Source organism: Mus musculus, chromosome 2 (genome assembly GCF_000001635.26).
Source record: "Mus musculus strain C57BL/6J chromosome 2, GRCm38.p6 C57BL/6J".
NCBI lineage: Eukaryota > Metazoa > Chordata > Mammalia > Rodentia > Muridae > Mus > Mus musculus.
The window spans coordinates 173639472-173664144 of NC_000068.7; the positions used below are offsets into that span (position 1 = coordinate 173639472).

The 24673-nt window shown below is 47.2% G+C and overlaps 1 protein-coding gene and 1 pseudogene across 3 annotated transcripts in view; one reads left to right on the forward strand and one right to left on the reverse strand.

Annotated features, from left to right (window-relative positions):
• The window catches only part of Ppp4r1l-ps (protein phosphatase 4, regulatory subunit 1-like, pseudogene), an 80220-nt pseudogene extending 60152 nt beyond the window's left edge, over window positions 1-20068 (reverse strand). Inside the window, exons 1-2 of the transcript NR_027957.1 lie at window positions 20042-20068; window positions 19852-19896 (exon numbers count right to left, since the gene is read on the reverse strand). The product of NR_027957.1 is annotated as a protein phosphatase 4, regulatory subunit 1-like, pseudogene (transcript). The remainder of the gene's footprint in view (window positions 1-19851; window positions 19897-20041) is intronic.
• A 296-nt stretch (window positions 20069-20364) lies between these two features.
• The window catches only part of Rab22a (RAB22A, member RAS oncogene family), a 42351-nt gene continuing 38042 nt past the window's right edge, over window positions 20365-24673 (forward strand). The window contains exons 1-2 of one of the 2 annotated variants that reach the window (XM_017316603.2): window positions 20365-20670; window positions 21961-22040. Coding sequence is in view for 1 of the 2 variants with exons in the window: in NM_024436.3 (NP_077756.2) it covers window positions 20635-20670; window positions 21961-22040 (116 nt within the window). In the remaining variant the exon portion in view is untranslated. The remainder of the gene's footprint in view (window positions 20671-21960; window positions 22041-24673) is intronic. The other variant, NM_024436.3, reaches the window with a different exon arrangement.

The window sequence follows — 24673 nt, forward strand, 5'->3', positions numbered from 1 at the left end:
CAGTGTGGGAGCTGAGAACTGGTACCAGGTCCTCTGGAACAGCAGTGGGTGCTCTTAACCAGAGGTGTGTCGCAAGCAGCACACTTCACAGACCTAAGACAAACAACTGCAAACACTACACTACGCTGCCATCAGACTGTAGAGCAGATGCAGCGGAAGACTTTACTCAGAAAAACCGTGACACTGATGGAGCTTGGAAACCACTCCAGTAAGAATGGAAACAGGAAAACAGAAGAAGGGGGCTGCTGTTTCTCATTCAACAAAATGGCCCTAAAATCCAGCTAGCTGCAGGGCCTTTGGGAGGGCTCCAAGGGTGAAGGCACTTGCCATGCAAGCCTGACAACTTGAGTGTCCCTGGAACCCACAATGGAAGAAGAGGATGGACTGCCCAAAACTGTCCTCTGACCCACATAGATAGACCCTGAATGGCTGCACACCCCCCAACTCCCATACACACATGCACATAAGCAACTCATACACAGCAGCAGCAAGATGAACAAAACCTAACTGTGTCCAATGCAAACCCACCAATGACACACTGTGGGGCTCGCATATCTGTAGAAATGACACATGGTACCAAGACCAGGAAAAAATGGCAAAAGCAGACAGACTAGAAGGGAAAGAGCAAGACCTCCCCATTCACAAACAAAGCCTGGCTTTGCCAAAGATCTCAGTGACATCACAGTATAGTAGCTAAAGCACACGAGTATTCTAATAGTGCGGGACACAATGTGACAGGCACAGAGCAATGGTGAAGACCAGGAAGATGACAGCCTAGCAAGGGCTGGCCATACAAGCCACAGGACCCGAGTTCCAATTGCCAACTCCCAAATCTTTAAAATACCACTTGGGATAGCATCAAAACTAGAAAACTCCCAGGGATCAACTGTGGGAATCAACAGAGCAATGATGGACGTGCTAGAGGACAAGGCGAGCTCTGGTACTCCAGGGACTGAAGGCCCAGCACCGTTACATCACCTCTTCCAAATTTAACAATCAGCCTAGTGCTATCACAATCAAACACTAGCAATCGGTTGTGTAGAAATCAATATACTGCTAAGTTTACATAGCAATTCAAAGTGTCTAGAATAGTCAAAGCAACTTTAAAGGGAAAAGACTGACTCTGAGGGTACTGCAAGACTGGCTTAAGAATAAGCACGCCACTTAGCAGACGGGCAGACAAAACAGTGCTCTGCAAACCTGGAAGTCAGTTCAGTTCTCACAAAGGTAGCTCGATGGTAAAAAGCAGTCTTCTCAGCAAACAGAACTAGACAAGTTAATGTGGAGAAGACAGATTTGGTCCTCACACACCGTCAAGGTCATTAACTCACAAAGGGCCAGACAAACTCAAAGTAAGAAACAGAAAAAGATTTAGAACACTAGAGAAAAAGCTCACGGTGCAACAAAATGACAAATTTAGTCCTGTCACAACCTTCTCTCAGAAAAGCAGCAGACAATGGGGCATCCCATGCCTGTGATCCCAGCACTCAGGAGGTTGTGGCAGGGGGATTGCCTTGAGTCTGAGAACAACCTGGGCTACAAGTTCCAGAGTAGCCTGGGCTATACAATGAGACCTTATCCTCCTCTCAGCATCTCCCAACCCAGAATGATGAAATGAAAGCAGAGCCCAGAATAACAGTCTCACATCAACACACTAAACAGTGGGGAATGCCACGGAGTGCAAACTGTACATCTGCAACAGAAGGGACTTCAAATCATTAAAAGGAGCTTTTAATACTAGTACTTTGGAGGCAGAAGCAGGTGGATCTCCTCCTATGGAGCAAGGACTATATAGTGAGACCTTGTCTGAGAGAGAGAGAGAGAGAGAGAGAGAGAGAGAGAGAGAGAGAGAGAGAGAGAGAGAGAGAGAGCTGCTTCCAGGCTAAGCCCCACAGGGCTACAAGTTCTACCTGGATGTGCTGCTGAGTTACCCTGTAGGAAACAACTTTGTTTTCTTATGAGACAGGTCTTGCTACATATGAACTTTGTTTTCTTATGAGGCTCTGTTTTTCTATATAAAACTTGAACTCAGTATGGTATGTAGGCTGGCCTTAAACTTGAGATTGCCCTGCCTCCCTGCCATGTGCTAAAACTGGCAAGATGCCACTCTGCCTAACTAAAACAACTCAGCACAAGAGACTCCCTATGCTCTGGTCTGTGTTTATGAAGTGACTTTGGGACCCCAAGCACCCTTTGAAACACAGCTGGGATCCAGAGAAAGCACAGCAGTTAGAAACCACAGGGTGGATGGCCATCAGGAGCCCTTCATTCCACTGTAAAGATGTGGAAGAGTGCAGATACAGGAAGCCAAGCCGCTACATTGCTGGCCAGAAAGCCCTACTTGCCCCAGTGGTACTGGAAAACCACTGAGTCCACACACACAGAGATGAAGTACATGGTCAGTAACTGGGAAATCAAGACACCAATAGAAAACAGCTGTAGGACAAGAAGCGGCCAGCCTGGGGGCCAGGAAGAGGAGTCAGTCCACTCAGTCCACTTACCAGGGCCGGAAGTGTGTGCGTAGATGCCTGTGAGCGCAGCTGCCACATCTGAGCCCCTGGGAGGGTGGCTGTCCTGATCCCTCAGTAGCCCAGGCACTCCAACAGAAGCAAAGGAAGAACTGTCCCAACAAAATACATTTAACTCAAGATGTGGAAACATACTGAAGTACCTCAGAGAAAACCAAGTCCTACAGCTCTCCAAGTACACACAGCTGCCAACCACTGTCAGGAAGAGATGGTACAGAAGACGACAAGCATCCTCAGCTCAGCGGCAAAACATTCCCAGACCCAAGAGACCGAGTGAGGCCCTACTCACAATGACCAGCACCTTCCAGGGTGGCCCCCGCGGTGAAGTTCGAGCAGGCAAGGGGCAGGCAGGAAAAGAACCTTAGGTGTGAAGAATGGGGACTGTAATTAAAACTTCAGTAGGCGGCTTAAGTAGCAGTTTAGACACAGCTCGAGAGAGAGTTAGTGAGCTGGAAGATTGGTCTGACAAATTACCCACAACACTGCATGGAGAGATGAAGGCAACGGCAAAGGACAATTAGGACGCTGGAGATGGGGAGCTGAGGGCTCAGCTAAGTCCAATGGGATCCTAAAGGAGATTCCAGGGAGAGAAGAGATACTGGCCGGAGAAAAGATGGATAGTCAACCTGAGGAAGTACAGCTGAATAATTAATAAAAGTCATACTCCGTGGAGCACCTCATGCAAAGAGAAGAAGGCGCAGTGAGGGTCCACGGCAGATCGCCCCACAAAAATGGATCCCAGCCAACCAACAAGAGGGGTGTGGCCTCTCACAGCCTCATTAGTACCCTTTCCTCAGCAGGAAACAGACTGAGCACCCCCCCCACACACACACACAGACTGAGCACCACTCCCACGACTACTGCAGAGAGGACTAAATGACCAAGACAGACACTGGTATACGGGGACATGGAGCTGAAGACAGCAAGCAGAAGCCTGACCCTGTGTGTGAGTGTGTACACACACACACATACACACACACACACACACACACACACACACACACACACACACACACGCTTGTGCATGGCACTATTCTGTGCGCTGGGACTTACTGCATGACAGACCCAGCACCCCACTCCCCCCATCCCTAGGAGAGCTACTTCTTTTAAAAGCATTCAAAGCACTGGCAGCGTCCAGACACATCAACCTGCTTTACAGGTTGGCATTTTCAAAAAGGTCGGCCCTATGTGCCCCATTTGTTTCCTGCAGAGCGTGGAAGCTGTACTCTGCAAGTGTGGATCTGTTTCCAAGTCCTGAGCAACTTCTCCCACCAGACTCTGGGAAGAGAGTTTGTAAACAGAAATTCACTAGGTCCTGATGACATCTTATTTCAGAGTGCCTCAGTAATTGTGTGGTTTCTTCTCTCTCTCTCCCTCTCTCTCTCTCTCTCTCTCCGCCTCCCCCCTCTCTCCTCCTCTGGTAGTCAGTCCTTAGCTAGGTGCTTTATCAGGGTAGAGTTCCCAGCAAGCATTTGCTTTGTACAGCCATGGAACAGAGACCTTATGGTTCCCCCTGCTCCCGTCTCTGGATCTCACTTTTGAGAACTGAAGACCCTCATCCCAAACGGCCAATCCCAGGGAAAGCAAATAGTAGTTTATTACTTAACAAGGCAGTGAAAAGACCACTGATCTAACCAGATAAAATCACCAAACTACTTGACTGCAGGAAAAGAGCCCCTTCCCTCACAAGGAATCTCTTTCTCTCAGAATCTGCCATTAAGTACCGGTGGCAGCTATTTTATTTACTAAACCCTTCTCTGTCTGGTTAGTAAATATTGTTCCTTCTGGGCCTTCAGTTTGTTCTTCCTGACACAACAATTTCCTTGAAAAATATTAGCTGCTGTTATTATTATTAAATCACTGGCTACAATATACTGCTAGTGTTGTCCATGCTTCTCCTGCAGAGTTCAAGGCTAACGACAGCATTAGCAGTGTGGGGAAGGGCTGGAGAGGATTTCCAGCAGAAATTCAGAGAGAAGGCTCAGTATTAAGTTCTCCCAATGCCTGGGCATGGTGGCTGAGTCATGAATCTGTGTGAAAACCTCAAGCAGCACAGGAAGGCTTGAAGACCATGTAGAAAGACAAGATGGTCTTCTAGCTCTGCCTAGTTGACGGAAGTGTCTGCTAAATGAGACAAACAGAAACCACTCTGGAGTCCACAAGGTCTATGATACATAGCACCTCAATGTCGGGAGAAAATGGGAAAACGTGAGCAAAATCCTAAACAGACTAAGAGGACCCACAAGTTGGAATTACAAAGAGTTTTATGGCAATTCTTACACTTATAAAAGTATCGATAATTTGTGAAAAGAAACAGAATCTCAACAAAAATATAGTCCTTAGGAAAAAATGGTTCCACGGGTAAGACAGGTATCCAAGCCTGGTGACCCATGTCACCACAAAGTCATGTAGCTGGACATGATGGCTTGTCTGCAATCCCTTCACTCCTGTGACAAGATGGGAAACAAAGTCAGGAGACTGCCCCAGAAGCCTGCAGGCAGCTAGCCTGGAGCACACATTGTAACCTCAAACAGCAAGAGAGACTCTGCCTCAAAGGTAGAGGTAGGACGGGACAGTACCTCTAACCCCTACATGTGCCACAGTGTTCGCACACGCTCATGCACAAACACGCATACATACACAAGATTTTTTTTCAATTTAAAAGGCACTAAAAAGTAATTCTAGAATTGAAAACAATATCTGAAATTCTAAAATTCACTGCAGATTACAAAATTCTCCAAATCTCATTAGAGCTGTAAAAACCCTGAGATCTCAGCGAACACCGTGAAGACGGAGCATCTCCCCACGGTCACCAGAGCCAAAGCCATCACTGTGGAGTGGAGGCAGCAGAGGGGAAGCCGCACGCACGTGGAGGGATGGCCGCCTGCCCTCTCCTCACACAACGTGAAGACAGCAAGGTTGAAGCTGCATCACCCAAGGCCTGGGAGGAAAATCTGCCAATGCAGGGCTTGACAGCCAGTGGTACTGCCCTCAGGATGAGATGAAATAAAGGCACTGTCAGGTTTTAAAAAAAAAGCCACAAACACAAGGACAACAACGAGTGCTGGAAGAAAGAGCAAGCTGCACCAAGTGGCCCTGTTTAGAAAACTCTGTCTTCAAAAGGAACCAAGCGCATGCTCAGAGACAGCCACTCTCCTCTCTTTGCAACCTGCAAGGGCATGTGCTAGTCTGAAAGGAGAGGAGCGCCCCATCTGTGTGGGCAGTGGTCGCTCCCCACACACAGGCTCAAAGGGGCTTTTCTCTCCACCGTGAACTTAGCACCTCACCCCCAACACAGCAGCAACCCTGCCAAGGCTCTGCCTCCACAAGTGAGGCACTTGGCCTATCATACAGAACCTGGACCAGGGCAACTCATTTCTGTAGAAATCAGTCCCCTGAGGCTTTAATTGGCAATATCCAGACAGTCGGGCAACCTCCAAGAAGTCAAGAATCTCACCTTCAGAAAACCAACTTGAGGTGTGGCATGCAGCCTGTACCACCCGGAGCTACGCTGGAGAAGGGCGGCATACAGCAAGCACCGACTCTAATTAACACGCTTCTGTTTGACAGACAGACAGAAAACAGGTCAAAACTACCATAGTGCTGCTATATAAAATATTCAGTATGTATGGATTAACTTGTCAAGTGTCAGTCACTCTAACAATGGGCATAGTAGAGTGAAAATTTGATAATTCATATTAGATATGTAAAGAAGGGAAAGACAGGAGCCAGTTTTAAAAGTTAACGAAATTGACCTGAAATAGTAGTAACTCTGAATTATAGGGAGTTTTGTCTATTTTCAAAACAGGATTTGTAATCTCAGTCTTATACTCAGCAGAGTCAGGCTCACAGCCACATCCCCAGGTCGGCTTTGCACTGGGCACTGCTGATGGCCAAACAGAAGCAAAGAGAAGCAGCGCTGGGCATGCCACCGTCATGTGAGCTCAATACTCACACTGCAGTGCGGACAGCATCTCCCCACTCACACATGTGCAAAACACTTTCAATGTTATTAAATCACACGAAGGGAAAGTTATTTCCATCTTAATTTTCTAACAAAATTAAAGAAAGTGTCCTTTTGGTGCTAATGTGTCTCAAACATTCCCCTAAGACTAGTTATCTGTCTTGTCTTTTCTGTTGAGACAGGGTCTCATGTACCTGAGGCTGGCCTTGAACTCCTGAGCCTCCTGAGTTCTTCGATTACAGGTGAGTGTGTACCACCACTCCTGAAATGATAATCTTCCTTTTAATACGAAGCAAGTCTCTGTGAAGAATTCCTTGCAGGCAAGACGGGTGTAGTGGCTTGAACCCCAGTACTTGGGAGGCAGAATAGAGCATATCTCTTACAAGTTCACGGCCAACCTGGCCTATACAGTGTTTAAGGTAGCCAGGGCTACAGACTAAACCCTGTCTCAAAGGAAAGGAAAAGAAAGAAAGAAAGAAAGAAAGAAAGAAAGAAAGAAAGAAAGAAAGAAAGAAAGAAAGAAAGAAAGAAAGAGAAAAGAAGAGAAAAGAAAAGAAAAGAAAAGAAGAGAAAAGAAAAGAAAAGAAAAGAAAAGAAAAGAAAAGAAGAGAAAAGAAAAGAAAAGAAAAGAAAAGAAACCTTGCAGGCAGCAGTGTCTAGAATTTGATTATGTTATTTCCTTCATATTGTATATTTTAAAATGGCTTCAAAATGGCTTTAAATATATTTGATATAAAGAAAAATACACATTATACACTGATAAAGTAAAAATAACAAAATGGCACATAGTGACTGACTGATTTCTGAATTGATGCAATCCAAGGAAAATAATTTTACTAATAATGTCACATTCATACCTAAAAGAATTGCACCTCTTATTTCAAGTACCAAAAAGTCATTTTCTTTTATAAAGCATTTTGCCTTGTGTGGACGAGTTAGTTCCTGGGCCCTCTGAGGCTTAGAAGACTCCCCCAGGGCTGAGGTAACCCACCATCCGTGTAGTTGCTACTGGTCCCTTGACAATGGAGCAGCACCTTGTTTTAATTGGAAGCAAATGAGATTGAGGCTGCCCTTCCTCCTGGGGAGAAGGCCAGCAGCTTCATTGTGGAAGGCAGCAGTGTGCTGGCCAGGTGCGGAGGTGAGTCACCTCCCCGTGACATTTTGCTGCTGCTGTTCATTATGTCTCTGAAGACAAACTAAATCAATCGACAACCGATGAGCTCTGTAGTAACAGAGCAGGCTGTCTGAGGTCTGACCGCTCTCTGCTGTGGCTCCTACCGCATCAATAGCGCCCTGTGCCTCACACCCCACGTGCCAGGAGCATCCCTTTCCCTTTAGGGTGGAGGAGAGCATGACAAAGTCCTCCGTGGTTGAGTCACACCCAAGCAGCTAGAGCTCTCAACATGCCGACCTAGAGGCTGATCAGAGGGAAAGTCCTGACTCCTACCTTCGGTCACCACCAAAGCCAACCGTGTCCCGTCACCGGGGCGTGGCTCTGGCTGTTTCCTAAGCCTAGAACATTCTTTCCTAGATGTCCTCTCAGGTGACTTTCTTAAAACAACAAGAGCAAACTGTCTGCATTCCACTGCCCCATCTCTTTTTCTATTTTTCCAGCAAACTCCTCACCTTCAGAAGGAAAATGGATGTTTGCTGTTCATCAGCTGTGTCCCTTCCACCTCCCTCACCCCCAGAGTCCGAAGCTTTGATGAGCTCATTGATATGCCTGGCACACACGGACACTCAATAAAAGGTGCAGAATGAATGAGCGCATGGTAAAAACCTGCCGAGCTGGTTGCCTGTGTCCCCTGGCGATGGAGGCAGCATGGGAAGTGGTGTCGGCTCTTAAAAGGATTTTCTAGGATCTACATTTCTGCCCACTGTCGACAGGAAAAAGGGGTAAGGTCCCTTTTTTGGTATCAGGGCAGCCAACTCTTCTGGGAGCGACCAAGCCCAGGCTGCACATACACACCAAGGATCTTCAAGTCAGGCATGAAATAGGAAGTAGTATATGAATAATTCCTTGTTTGATTGTTTTCATTGTATGTTTTACATTTGGGGAATAAGTGTTACCAGCTCCATTCATGAAAGCTCAATATAATGCAGAAAAGCCTTCCTGGAGAAAATAATTTCTAATAGAAACTTCACAGCAACTGGCCCAATTAAAACAGAAAATAAACTAATACTGATCATGTTTTAGTTCATTTGCCATCAAGAATGAACTGTCAAGGCCAGGTTCATACGGGGCAGCATTAACTCTGCAACAAAAGGCAGATCACCAGAACAGGGAAGAGCAGTTGGCAAAAGCTCAGCAGTGCCAGTGTGGTCTGCAGGTAGGTTTTCCTTCCCAGAATCCCATGTGCTTGGCCCCCAGTCTCTGTCCACTGCATGGTACTGGATACATGTGCACATCACACACACACACACACACACACACACATACAAAGACACACATAGACACACATACACACAGACTCATGCATACACACTCATACATAAACAAACACATATACATTTACACATACACACATATACAAACTCACACATACACACACATCCATCCATACATGTCCTGTATCTACTGAACTGTGCCCAAGGTTCCTGTTGTCAGCAGCTGTGGCTGTTACTTGCCTTACAGGAAAGAATTACAAGCTCAGCCCTCCACATCAGTGGCTCAGACAGACAGCTCACTTCTACCATTCTGCCATGCCAACTTAGTTCTGAGCTGACACAACCAAAACCAAGATCTTATCTGTGAGGTTGATTCCATCTTGTTATTCTACAAGATTTATTTTCCTCTGATCATAAAACCAGGCAATTAGGTGCTGGAGAGGTGGCTCTGAGGCTAGGAGCACTGACTACTCTCTCAAAGGACTCAGGTTCAATTCCTAGCACCCACATGGCAGCTCACAAGTGTCTGTAATCCAATTCCAGGGGATCTGACACCTTCACACAGACATACATGCAAAATACCAATGCACATAAAATAAAATAAAATAAAATAAAATAAAATAAAATAAAATAAAATAAAACCAGGCAATTACAAAACAAAACAAAAACAAAAACTATTTGATGATTTAAATTAAAAAAGAAAAACAAACAAACCAAGAACCTATAACCAAGAAAACGCGAATTATCCTTTACAATGCTAAACTAGTTGCTCAACATTTGTCTAAAGAAAACCAAATAACTATTGTCAATGCCTTCACCATTCAACAGGTGGATTGTAGAACAAATGGGATAGGAGGCTCCAGTGAGTCCATTCGTCCAACCCTGAGGGCCTGTGTAGAAGTCATGGCCCTACCCCTCGTGAGACATCAGCTTCTTATAGCAGCAGGCTATACAGAGCAAAGGCCTAAGCACCATGAGAAATGTGCTTCACAGGGCTCAAGGACAGCACATCCAATCTAAAAGAAAGAAAAGAAACTCATCAGATTATTTTACAGAAGAAAAGAGTGAAGAGATTAGTATGAACTCAGGTCTGTGGACAGCAAATGTACTGTGAAAACCATCTCCATCTAGTCACCAGAACTCAGCAGAGCCCTGGAGTCCCGAGACGCAGAGACTCCTGGGGACCGAGCATTCAGTCCACTAGGGGAAGGGCCAAGGGAAATGACACACACAACCAAGAGGTGAGATAAGAACATTGCAGAAACAGCAGGAACACAGCAGAGGCAAGACAGCCATTTCTCTGGTCCAGGGGTGCAGGAAGTCTCACAGGACGCTACCAGCCCCTGACTGAGTAGCCACAGTATAATTGGTTTTAAGTGGAAAGGTGAAGAAAAATAAACACAATAAAACATAGCCAATGAGGTTCCTTTATTGGTTCAGACGTGAGTAGGGCTGAGGCTGCAGGCAGAATGTCCCAGCACGTCCATCCCAGCAAGCATTTTCATTAAGAATCCGTTCTCGGAGCAGTCCCAATATTTACGACTCTCCATTCAACATGTCATCCTGTCACTATAACTCTGTGTGAGCTATGACACCCTGGGCCAGACCAATTATCCACACCATCCAATATTCTGCCTCTGACACGGCACTAGGGGACACTGGACAGAGAGTATGATGGACGTGGTCCACCATGTCTAGGTCTAGCTCAAAGTAGTAGTAGATTAATTAGTATAGACAAACGCCGAGGTGGCTAACGTTAGTCACAAACTTTGCACTTAGAAAAAAAAATTTAAAAAGGAGGGTACAATGAATGAAGACCTTAAGGAAACCATCATTACACATGTGAGGGGTTTACAAGTCTCTCTACGAACAATAACTAAGTTTCTAAGAGCCCTGTGGGATCTGGGGGAGACTTGCACAGCCACTCCCCATCCTGCTGTTCAGAGGGGCTCTCGCTCTAAAAAGGTCCAAGGATGAACACAAAACCCTAAATGGTAACTGTCTCTACTAGCTAGACCAGACCTGCCAAATCTCAAAAAGCCCTTCTGACTCGTCACTGGCTTGTTTGGGCCCCTGTTGATTTAACTGAACTTCAAAGGCAAGTTGTGTGAACAAAATTTGTCTGGATCACTGTCATTCTCCAACAAGACCCTACAGGCTGGCTTATAAGCTCTCAGAGAGCAGAGCGACTGGACACACAATGCTTTACACGGCAAATCTCTGAGGGCCGCTAATGGTTATGCCTAGCACCATGCACTGGGCTGGCTCAAGATCCCGACTTAATTCACGAGCAGACGTCCTTTCTCTACCACGCATACATGGGGATTCTGCTTCCATTTGTGGCTTTAATCACAGCTTCCAAAACCTGTCCTGATTTATGACTGTGACTTTTACACTGACAGGTCAATGGAGAACATTTGCTCAGGTTACCTGATTGGTGAGACCACTGCATCTAAGCAATTCCTAAGCCTCACTTTGGTGTGACACATCTCAACTTGTCTGTAGACCCACCGGCTAGGGGCAAACCTGGAGAAGGTAATTCATCATTGACACAGTACTGATAAATAGAGCACAGTTATTTAAAGATGCAATGAATTCACTAGTCAGACTGGAGACACATTTAAAAAGATGGAAAGAACCTAAAGACGGCACCAGCCTCTGGAGCGGGGAGGTTTCTATCTTCTCCCTGTTAAAACTATTCCAAAGTACCAAGAAGTTCTGACCCAACAAGAGTTGCTTCTCTTTGGACAATCTGCTAGTGAGTCACACTTCTCCCAGACAGGAACAAACTCTTCAATGGACAGACTGGAGCCTTCAGGGCTCATGATGCCTGTGGTGGTTTGAATGAGAATGGCTCCATCGGCTCATATATCTGAATACTTGGTCCCCAGTTGGTAGAAATGTTTAGGAAGAATTAGGAGATAGGGCCTTGCTGAAGAAGTTGTGTCACTGGACATGGGCTTAGAGGTTTCAAAAGCCAAAGCCATTCCCAGTTAGCTCTGTTTGTCCCATTCCCTGTATGATGGTGATGGACTCTAACTCTCTGAAACTGTAAGCTTTAATAAAGTCTTTATAAGTTGCCTTGGTCATGATGTCTTCTCACATTTTTCAGTAGAAAAATAAGACCAAGCCCAATCCTGCCCTAGCTCCTCCTGCTTTTCTGTCTTTCCCCTTCCAATTCCTGACACCCAGAGATGGTTTGGTATTTTTGAGACTGCTCTACTCATCCACCAGCCACAAAAAGCACACCCATAAGCTTCAGACGCCATATAGGTACACACACACATATACACATCACAATCACACCCATAAACCACACACACACACACACATATACACATCACAATCCATATAAACACACCCATAAACCACACACACACACACACACACACACACACCATAGACCGCAAACGTGCATACATATGTACATCTACGTGGGCCTGGATGTGGGCTGGTGAAGCTTTAGCAACACGAGGAAGGACTGAACTTGGCTCAGGGCAAGTGTTTTGTTGATGTCTCCATGAAATGAAACTGTCAGAGTTGGAGCTGTGCAATCGTGGCTTGTGGCTAAGCTGGACCCACCTGTTGGGGTGTCTTTCCTGCTGGATTTAGTGAGCAGAATATTGTTTGAGGACCACTGCTTGGCTGAACAACCCTTGACAAGTTACTCACACTTGACGTCTGGTCTCCTGTGGCTGCTGGGGATGAAGACATTCACTCTTTCCTCTGAGTGGATGAGTAGGAGGCATTGTTTATGGTTTTGAAATTTTCAGATTCACAAAGGAAAGCCCCTCTCATTCAGCTTCTCCTTGAATTGGTGTGTTTTCTTCTGCTAGGCTATGAGTCCTGGAAGCAGTAACCAGTCCCCAACATACCCAATGCCCAGCTACTGCCTGATAAGCACTCAGTAGGTGGCCACTGACCAGCGAGCCTCAGCTCACCTACTTAGCTTTCCATGCCACCCCAACTCACTCCATGACCATGGCAACCCAAGACCAACACAACTCATTCTGATGAGCAAAGGAGCCACCTGGCCATGCCCATTTCAAATGTTGACAGAGGGTGGTACAGAGCTGGAGATCAAGAAGAATGGGCATCTAGCCCTATCTACATCTATCTCTATAAACAGAGATCAAACGGGCTTTCCCATGGGACCTACCTGTGGGGTGGCTCTTTTCTGACCACTGGCAATCACTCTGAGCCTCATCCCCTATGTCACACCCATGTCCTTTCTAGGGAGCCTGAGAGCACATGGTACCTACCCTCTCTCTGGTTTCCAGGTCTACTCACACTCCTGACAGAACTGTTGAGCTCTACTCAATACCCTAGCCTGGTTCAAGCTCTCCAGTAGCTCAGCACAACTTCCTACATAGAAAGCAAACTCGTCCCTTTTCAGTGGGCTGGAGGACATGTGATGTGGCTGTACCCACTCCTCTGACCTAGCCTATGTTCATCACTCACTGGGTGCCAGACATACATTCTGCTGGCCCTTGATTTGAGGGGCCACTTGTAAACTATTTCTTGGGCTTGTCACATGAAAATGCCCACCTTCACTGCAGTCTGGACTCAAGAGCCAGCCACAAAGCTCCAGAGAACTTTTCTCTGGCCCCTTGACACAAACAGGCCCCCAGGCTCCAGCCACTGCCTGGCACTGGCTTTCTATTTTACCTGCTTGTTTCTCCTTTTTGAGAGTGTCACTCTGAAGTCTCAACTGGACTAGAACTTGGGATTCTCCTGCCTCAGCCTCACACGTGCAGGGAGTATACATACAAGCCTCCACACCTGGCTGTCCTGGCCCTCTGGTCCACATTCTGTCTGACCTCACAGCATCTCCCACAACCTCAAACTACAACACTAGTTCATACTAACCTGCTGCACACTGGTCTCTGTCACTGGCCCCACTCAGTGCTGGGTCTACCACGCCAACTATAGTACCTAAGACTTAATGCACCTGTAGTAAAGGTCTGACGAATGGATGATGTCTCCAATGGCTAGTGGATGGAACAAACTGCACTGGGGCTCCCTGGTACCATTCACTAGAGTGTATGAACTATTTTGAACAACTTTTTTAACCTCTCTTCATCCCTTGTCAGCTATGCTCAGCAACAACATTGGGTAAAAAAGTGCTAACCTCTTACAGAACTTGTACATACTTTTATTTAACAAAATTTCTGCCAGTCCTAGTGGAGTTGTATCTTATTTATTGTTGTTTATTGTATGTTTGTAAAGGCTGCAAAAGCACCGTGGAGCAAGCGTGGAGGTCAGAGGACAATTTGTAGATGTTCTCTTCTTCGGCTCTGTGGAAGTCCTAGACACCAAACTGAGGTCAGCAGGGTTAGCAACAAGGGCCTTTATCCAAGCCATCTTACCAGCCCTGTAAATAATTAAACTGCTAGAAACAATCACAACAGAGCTCCACATCATTAGTCCTAAGGAAATGGCAGCTTGGAGCTGGACAGCAGAGTTAGCACTTCAGAGCACATACTGTCCCTTCAGAGGAACAGAGCTTAGCTCTCAGCAATTACTCCGGGCAGCTCACAGCTCAAGGGAATGTGATGCCTCTGGCCTCCGTGAGCACTGTTCTCACATGCACACACCTACATACAAGCACAGACATACAGCTAAAAGGAAACAAACACATAAAAATAAACAGTGGCTTTACACCATTGCCTGGGTAAGCAGCTCTCCTAACTGAGCCTCCCATGCAGAAGTTCAGGCAAAGCCTCCAGAGCCTTCTACTGACATCTCCTTAGACCCAAACCTGACTGGTCGGGATGTAGATTCTTCTCCTGCAGCCTCCAGCCCTCTTTCCCAGTGTCACCCTGCCATTCTTCTCCACACCCCATTTCCAGCTCTTCCACACTGTCATCAGATCAAGTACAAAGGAGGCCTTCTGGAAACTGTCTTACCACATGCTTTCCAGATGGCCTCTTGCCTCCCTCAGCCTGACTCAACTCCAGTGTCACCTCCCTTTCCCTGCAGCAGAATGAACCACAGTAGTCATGATGCCCCTCCCGTGCTCTTGGATCACTCTGTCACCTGAGCTGAAACCCAGTGATTCTGCACTGTCCCCACTGTCTGCCACTTACTGGGCTAAGGACATCTTGGAGCAAGGGTCTCTTCTGCTTCCCTCCCCAGAACCTCTGAAGGTCTAGACCAGGCATACTGGAGAAGCCAGTAAAACATCTGTTACAAGCAAGAATGACTATCCAGATGAGGAGGTCAACTGCATGCCACCTTCTATAGCTTCCCCATCAGGGTTAAGACCAACTGGCATTTTTTTAAAGATGTATTTGTTTATTTATTTATTTATATGAATACACTGTACAGGTTGTGAGCCTTCATGTGGCTGTTGGCAATTTAATTTTTAGGGCCTCTGCTCACTCCGGTTGGATACTCCAGAAGAGGGAGTCAGATCTCATTATGGGTGGCTGTGAGCCACCATGTGGGTGCTGGGATTTGAACTCAGAACCTCTGGAAGAGCAGTTGATGCTCTTACCTGCTGAGCCATCTCTCCAGCCCCCCCCCCCCCAACTGGCATTTTGAATGGCAAAACCACTTTGTAAGCCAAGCCTGGTGGTACAGGCCTAGAACCACAGCTACTCCAAAGGCGGAGGCAGGAAGATTCCAAGTTCAAAGCCCAGAGAGCACATTTAAGACTTTCTTGGGTAACTCAGGGAAGCCCAGTTGCAAAACTCAAAAGTAAACAAGATAGTGGGGTGTGACTCAGTGACAGAGCACACACAAAGCATGCAGAGGGACCCCTAGGTTCCATCCTTAGTATCAGGAGGGAAGCAATATTATTATTGTTATTATTATTATTATTACTATTTTATTAAGATTTTATTATTTATTTGTATGAGTGTATTGTCTGCATGTACATATATGTACCATGTGTATGCCTGGTACCTGTGGACTTTAAAAGAGGATGTTGGGTCCCCAGGGGTGCTAGAATTCCAGACTGCTGTGGACCACCATGCAGATGCTGAGACTTGAACCTATGTCCTCAGTAAAAATAAATATTCTAACTATTGAGCCAGCCTACAGACCTCAACAGCTTTCTTTTTAATTGATTATATTGCAAAAATTCTGTTTAAAATTTTTTTTAAAGTTTCTCTGTGAAATGGCTTGACTTTAATTTCAGGATGAAGAACACCTCTGATGACATTTTCTTTCCAATCTCCAGGGCCTCCTGACATTGTCTATCTGCCTCCTAGGAGCCCGAGTGGAAGGAGACTGCATCAGGCTATACGGGAGCCACTCTGGACTTGCTGCCCTACTCATCCACCCAGAGGAAAGAGTGAATGTCTTCATCCCCAGCAGCCACAGGAGACCAGACGTCAAGTGTGAGTAACTTGTCAAGGGTTGTTCAGCCAAGCAGTGGTCCTCAAACAATATTCTGCTCACTAAATCCAGCAGGAAAGACACCCCAACAGGTGGGTCCAGCTTAGCCACAAGCCACGATTGCACAGCTCCAACTCTGACAGTTTCATTTCATGGAGACATCAACAAAACACTTGCCCTGAGCCAAGTTCAGTCCTTCCTCGTGTTGCTAAAGTTTCACCAGCCCACATCCAGGCCCACGTAGATGTGCATATGTATGCACGTTTGCGGTCTATGGTGTGTGTGTGTGTGTGTGTGTGTGTGTGTAGTTTATGGTTGGTCTAGTATACAACGTTGGAGCCTACATCTGTGTCACATACCTTCTATCTGAAAAGCCAAACATTTTTACTATTTGGTCCTTCATGGGTAAATAAATATTGGTCAATTTCTAATTTAAAGGCTGGTCAAATGTCTGAGTTCAGCTCAAGTATTAGACTCCTCAATTAGCTCTTCAATTATTTCACTTGGCAGGGAGAGTTTAGTAAGAAACAGGTGCTAATATTTGGATCAAATTCACATTGTACAAAGAAAAACCTCAGCGCCTACATCTGTGGCTCAAGTTAGCATGCTGCCTGCAATGGGGTCCAGCATGGTTGCAGTCTCTGCAAAGAACAGCCACAGTGTGTAGGTGAGATATAGTGTGCTTTGCTCTGGAAGAAGTCTTTCACTCAGGATTGAACAACCACCACTCCCTCCAGCATTCAGATTCAAAGACTCTTATCTATATTCCACGGGCTGAGCTAATCCTATTTTCACCAAAGATCCAGACCTCATTTATTGGCACCTTGCTTTCCTCAAAAATAGAAATATGCCCTCTCCCAACTTCCTTCACTGCTACCTCTTGAAAACTAAACATCTGAAAAGAAATGCAGTCTCCTGAGCACTGATATATTTTACACAAGGGTCTTTTGAAGCTAAATGCAGCTTACAATACGCACAGCATATTCAGAATTGAAATCCAGCTTTCCAACTCCTCCTGCAAATGTCTGATCATTTGTGACACTCTCATCTCATTTTTAAAAACCTTTTACTGTGGGAAATTTCAAGTATGGAGAAATGAAAGGCTAGCCCCCAGCTATTAGCTTCTCCAAGCCTCAGCATCCCGCCATTGTACTGCTGGATCCCTCCTCCCAACATCTTGTTTACTATTTGTTATGGAGTTTGAAAGCTGATTTCACACACCAAGTCATTTCACTCATGAATGCTTATTGCTGTCAGGGCTCTTCCTTTGAAGAAAAACATGATACCATTATCACTGCTGAAAAAATAAATAGCAATTCTTAATATTACCTAATACCCAATCTCACTTCAATGCTTTTTCTTTTCACAGTGGTTCTGTTCAAGCGAGGATCCAAATATGACCACATACTGTGTGTTCTTGATTGGTCTCTTAGGTCTTTTTATATGTGCCACAGAGCCCTCTCATTTCCCATTCATTCATCCCTGGTATACATTTAAATACATTTAAATGCTAACTGGATGAACAGATCTTATCAACAGTCAGCCTCTCCACACTACAAGCAAACCCCAACATTGGAAACCCTCAGGCAGACTCTGAAGTGCCCTGCTCCCCCACTGCGCAACTCCACTTGAAAACTAGAGAAAGAGATGTCCCCTATGGACATTCTCAAGAGAATTCAGATCACTTCAACAAGCCAGTCCCAGAAAATGCCATCTTTTCTGTGCTGCTTTGGCCTGGAGACCCTGAATGATTTGGAAGCAAGGCACCCCCCTCATCATGCCTTCGTCTCGAGATTAGCCAAACTTAATCAAGAATCTTGAAGTAAATCAGACAAGCCTCAGGATCCATTACTGTTATCAGTAATGTAACTCTAACAATATTAATTTTTACCTAGGCCATTCAGGACTTGTCGTTTTAAAAAGGATAACCTGCATCATGCCCACAGGAACCTGACCTACACCAAGAAGCAGCAAGCCCTTTTCAGCAGCTCTCAGCGAGTGGAGTGGGTCATAACCCCTTTGTGGGTCAAACGACCCTTTCCCAAGGTCGCTTGTCAGAAAACCTCCATACCGGATATTCACATGACGATTCACAACAGTAGCAGAAACACAGCTATGAAGTAGCAACAAAACTCATTTTATGGATGGAGGCCTTCACAACAGGGGGAACTGTACTAAAGAGTCACAGCACTAGGAAGGTTGAGAACCCAAAGGCTTAGACAAACTGCCCAAGGAGAGGATAGATAAGATACCACCTCAAGTGCAGGCCCGCCCCAGCTACTGGGCGAAGAGCATTTGTAAGGCAGTGTGCACAGTAAAACAGAGAACAGAGTCAAAAGGAACCAACTTGTTGTCTTCTTTAACATCCATGGCACACCAGATGAGAGACACTGACCGCTCCAATTCTCAGCCTTCTCTAGAAGACAGGCTAATCCCACACACTTCCCAGGGTAGCAGCCAACATTTACTGAGTGTTTACTATGCACAAGGACTCATGTCACCTTCTTTGATGGTTTAATCTTTACAAAATCCCTCATTATGCAGCCCTGGCCCAGCCTGGAACTCACTCTGCAGACCAGGCCGGCCTCGAATCCATAAGACTTAGGAGGTAGGATGCTACTCTGGTGGTTTTGCAGAGGAAACGACCAATGAGGCTCTAAGCGGTATGGTGACCTGCCCCAGATCCCACTGCAACTGGAGTGATCCAGGACTGCACCTGAGGGCTGACTCAAGGGCCAGGCCTCTTCACCACTCACTTTTCTTTTCTCTCCAAGTGTCATGCTACACTAATAGAGTTGACACACACACACTCACACACACACACACTCAGGGATCAAATGTGCTCAACACTGCAATGGTCTACCAAACATTCTCAGTCAACATCAACTCCTGTCAGGGAGTTTCAGGTAGGGAAGGGAAGGGGACAGAAGTAACTCCTAGGGCTGGGACTCAGGAAGCCCCAGTTGACTGTGGTGATTTGTGTCATCTGAGGTGATTTGACCTCAACCACCAGCAAGCCTCCCTGGGTTTTTTTTTTTTTTTTTTCCTGCTCCCCTCTGGCTTGTGAGGGAGATCTAGTTCATCTTTGTAAATTCATAAGCCCAACAAATGGCCCGAGCAAGTAGAGGTAGGCGCTGAAAAACTATATTGGATAGACAAGCCAAAGCTTCGTTTGTCCATTAGCCACAAATTGGAACTTGCACTTCGAAGGTGGCATCTCTCTCAGCTACTGTCTCTTAAAATAATTCCAGAGAAGAAGTGGAGGCTGAGAAGGGTCAAGTGGAAGAGACCCACTCAAAACATGGAAAGCAGTGGGCTCCATGAAGACATGGAGCTGGCCAGGCCCACAAGTAGGGCGTCACTCCCAAGCCCTAACTAGGAACCCAAGGAGGTTCCTCCCAGGTTGGGATTGGCTTTCCCTCTCACAGCTCCTAGCGCAGCCAGAGGAGAAAGTGACAGGAAGACAAAGTTTCCAACAGACCCAAGTCCTAGCCCAGGAGGGAAGGGCACCTGAGAAGAAGCGGGCTCGAGATAGGCTCGACCTGAGGCTCCTGTCCCGTCTAAGTGCACCCCACAGTCCTCTGGGAGGGACCCAAGGAGGGGCGGGGCGCCCCAACTGTTACTTACAGTCCTCTAAGTCATCCTGCAAGTCCACAAAGTACAGAGGGATCTCTGAAAAAAAATCAAAAGACACACAAGGAGCTACACGGGGCTGCGCGGGCGGCGAGTCCCGGGCTCGTGCGGAGGTGGGGTGAGGGGGGCTCTCGGGGAGGGGAAGGGGAGCCGTCGGAGACCCCTGAGCCTAGACCCCACTCACCCGCCATCTTAGGATGTGCCAGAGGGCGGGGCTGGAGGCGGGGGCGAGCCCAGAGGCCACGCCCATCCCTCGCGCTCCGCCCACCAGCCTGGCCTCACTCACCCGCCGCCATCTTGGGACGGGTGGAAGGTGGAGCTAGAGGCGTGGTAGCTTCAAGATTACGCCCCATCCCGCCCCGCCCACTCCTTAGAGAAGATGGGGCTGAGGCGGAGCTGGAGGGTGGGGCGACGCTGAGGCTCCGCCCATTGGTGCTCCGCCCACCCGCCTGTGAGCTGCGAGCCGGCCGCCCCGCCCTCGCGGAGAAGGTGGCTGCCGAAGTGGGCGGGGAGGTCAGGTGACCCAGCTGGCGTCCCAAGATGGCGGCGGCGGTAGCGCCCGGGAGGCCAAGGCGGTGTCCCGGCTGTTGAGGTGACTCCGCCGGACAAGTGACGGGGTCGGCCGGACCGGAGGGCGGCGGCGGACGCACGGCCGCCCGGAGTGCTCGGCCGGGACTTGGCGGTGAGGCGGCGGCGCCGGGGGATGCTGGTGCTGGGCCGGGCCTCTCCCTCCTCAACTTAGGGCGGCGGCGGGCCCGCACCCCTGGTTCCCGGGCCATGGCGCTGAGGGAACTTAAAGTGTGCCTGCTCGGGGTAAGTTGCAGCGGGCGGGGTCCGGAGGGTCGCGGAGGCCGGGCGGGCGGGCCCCGGCACTCCAGGGCCCCTTGCACCCCTTTACGCTCAGCGCGGGACGCAGCCCCCCACAGACCCCTTAGGGCGGCGGGACCAGCAGGCTGTGCCCCACCCAAGGCCCCCAGGTGTCAGGGTGGCCCCCGGCGCCCCGGAGCGACGCCCTCTTTCCATCCCACAGTGAAGTAGCCCACAGGTAGTTTCCTTCCAACTTTGCGAGGGACACCTTTAAAGTTAGACAAGTTTCTGAAAGTTAACCCTCCCCAGCAGGGCTTTGGGTTTTATGCGCACACTTGGCCTCCTTTCAGCAATGTGGGATGGTTTTGAACTTTTGGGACGTCTTTGACACTTCTGCAAGAGTTACTTTCCATTAAAGTTCACTCTTCACTAGAACAGGGAGGAGTTACCAGGACTTTGAAGGTTCAGCTTCCGGTCCTCTCACAGTAGTTTGGCCTTTTCAGAGCCTTCTAATGATCTCCTTCCTGAGTTTCTGTTTTAATGACTGAAAAAAAAAAAATTCCAATAACTACATGGTTTTTGCCCCTTAGCAGGGTGGGGCTAGGGTTCATCCCGATTACTCCGCAACTTGGGAGCGCATAGTTTTACTGGTATATGTTAAAAGGCCAGTGAGTCCAGTCACCTTTCACACAGGACAGGCATTGAAGAGGCCTTTTTACTTTGGGAGGGAGCAGGAGTTCAGTCTTAGAGACTAAACCTAAACCTTGTACATCCTAGGCAAGTCCCGCCACTGAGTTGTGTGTCCCCAGTTTGCTTGCTTCTATTTTTTTAGCAGGATCTCCAGAAGTTGCCCAGGATAGCCTTGAAATCTCAGCCTCAGCAGGCCTTGAACTTGGAACCCTCCTGCCTCTGCCTCCCAGATTTGCTAAGATCGCAGTCCTGTAGCACTAGGCCGTCGTAGGTCTTTCCGGAGGTCCTAGTGTCACTTAAGAACTGCAGAATCCTTCCCCAGTACTTTCAAGATGGTTTCTCACTAGTTGGCCATGACTGGCACTGTGCTCAGTTCTTAGGCTAAGAAATCTGCCTGCTTCTGTCTCCCAGGTACTGGAATGAAAAGCATGCGCTCTGGCCCCGTAATATAGTTACTTCACTGACTTATTACAGAAGCCTGTTGTGTCTCTCCATCTGCAGATGGAAATGCTTTTTCTGCAGTCCTCCACTTTAGGCTACAAAGTAGTCTTGGGTGTCTACAAATAGGTTAGTTTTTCCTCAGTGCCCCATCTTACTCTCTTTCAGGATACGGGTGTGGGTAAATCGAGCATCGTGTGGCGGTTTGTGGAAGACAGTTTTGATCCGAATATCAATCCAACCATAGGGTAAGAGAACAAGTTTATTTACTGTATACGTCTATCCCAGAGTTCGTGGAAAGTCATCGCAAGCAGGAACGTGTGACCGGGTGTAACTCCTGTTGTCCTGAACTTGATGAAATTTTGAATTGCTGGGTCTTGACATTCCCAAAATGATTTGAGAGAATACAGTGAGGTTTACTGTATCCTAGGAGAATATCTTCAGACTTTGGGAATAAGAACTTCAACAATGAAAAAGAATCAGTTGACATAGGAGTTTACAGACCCAGTTACACCTTGAAAGAGAGCAGATGAAAACACGTTCCGATGCAGGTCTTTGGGGGGGCATACCCAGTTTTGGTCCTTGAAAAGAAGTAGAATTGAATTCAAACCCTTTTGAACTGGTGACAGCTTTAAATTAATGAATTAACTTAAAAATGGTCTGGTTTGGGGTTGTTTGGTTGATTAGGCTTTGTTTGGGGGGCTTTTTTGTTTTTTGGGTATCTGGTGTTTTTTTGTTTTTTGTTTGTTTGGTTGGTTTGGTTGGTTGGGGGTTTTTTGGACTGTTGAAGTTGACTAGAGAGTTCTCGAAGACTTCATTATTTTTGATTAGGTGCGCGTGTGTCTGAGTGGAAGTCTGTGAGTGTGAATGTGAGTGCCCACCCTTGAAAGCCAGAAGCGCGGGGTCCGCTGGACGTGGTTATGAACTGCCTGCTGTGGGTGCTAGGAACCAGATGGACCCTCCAGAAGAGCGCTGTGGTTTACCTGCTAAGCCATCTCCCCAGCTTCTTACAGACTGAACAAAAATCTTTTTAACTACTTAACTGTCACAGGGAGAGCATGGGATTAGCCCTAATTTTTCTCTTTGAGAGCATGAGCTTTGTAGGATCTACTACTATGTTAAGTTTGTACAACTAGGTAATGACTAGACACTTCCTGACAGTCAACGGGTTTTCTATCTGTAAAGAAAAGTTGTATGTGGTTCATCATCAGGATGAGATATGGCTTTGTGCCACAAAGGGAAACACTTTACAACTGTGGGAGAGACTTCACAAGACTGCTGCTTGAGAGTGTGTTAAAATCTCAGGGTCTCGTATGCATGTGGAGGCATGGAGATGAGATCCACCACTATGTCTGCAGTGAAGACAGTACCCTTGCAGAAGAATTGGGTGTGTCCGTGTGCTTCCAAGTATCACCTCCTGCTCCTCAGGGCTTGTCGGCACCTGCACTGCACTGCAAGGTGGCGAGCAGAGCGGAGAAGCACTGATGAGTCAGTGAATGACACACTTCACGCACAGCCTTTCAGAACCTCAGAACCCACAAGTGCTAAGACACCGCCTCCTTCACTATCAGACGAATAGAGAGAAAAACTAAGAGAACCTTCCTTGCCTTGGTTCAGTCAGGCTCTCACTGTGTCAGACTCATATTTTATAGGAAAGACTACAAAGTCCCCTCCTCCTCTATCTTTGCTTCCTTGTTTCTGCCTCTAAAGGCTTCCTCCCTTATGAGTGACGGCCCAGTGACCCCGTCCTCTCTGGAATGCTGAGTTCCCAGCTTTTCATCACTTTCTCTTTCCCACCATTCGGCTGCCCTTCTGCCCTGCTGTCATCCAGCAGCATCACAGCCTAGTCCTGTGCTTAAGCTGGAAGAGAACACACCACTTTCTTAGCAGTTACTCTGTAGCCATTGTCAGCACAGTTCTACCCACCATGTCACTGAATCCACCTTCTCTGGCCCTGGGAACCACTGCAAACCCAGCAAGCCCAGTGAGTATTTTTCAAAATGTTTATTCGTTTATTGGGTACTGTCTTAGTTAGGGTTTTACTGCTGTGAACAGACACCATGACCAAGGCAAGTCTTATACAAAACATTTATTTGGGGCTGGCTTATAGGTTCAGAGGTTCAGTCCAGTATCATCAATGTGGGAGCATGGCAGCATCCAGGCAGGCATGGCACAGGCAGAGCTGAGAGTTCTATGTCTTCATACAAAGGCTGCTACTGGAAGACTGACTTCCAGGCAACTGGGGTGAGAGTCTTAAGCCCACACCCACAGTGACACACCTATTCCAACCAGATCACACCTATTCCAGCAAGGTCACACCTCCATATGGTGCCACTCCCTGGTCCAAGAATATACAAACCATCACAGGTACCAACCATGTGTCAGGTATTCTGGGTGCTGGTGATTTAAACCTGGTGTCAGCAAACTGTAGCTGTCTTCTGCCTTCTCTCTTGGTAAATAAAATGTTACTGAAGTACTCACCCCTGCCTCAGCTGTTCTCAGGCTGTCCTGACCAAAGGCAGGAGTCCTGTGGCACACAAAGCCTGACATTCTGTCGCTTTTATTTGTTTGTTTTTGCAATATGGTCTTCTCTAGCCCAGGCAGGCCTAAAACTTACTATATAGCCAAGGCTACCTAAGTCCCCTGTGTGCAGGGAGAGCAGACATGAGCCATTATATGTCTGCCTGGCACTTTTCAATATACATTTGCAGAATCCTGATTTGGACACACACTGTTCCTGCCATAATGTAGTTAGATGTAGCTTCCCTGTAGGTTAAGAGAGAGATGTGTTCTCTATCTGTTGTGCAGAAGATGACTTTTTAGCATCTCTGTGATATCAGCACACGTCAGGCCCTGACCTCTCTGGCCATGCTTGAGTCCT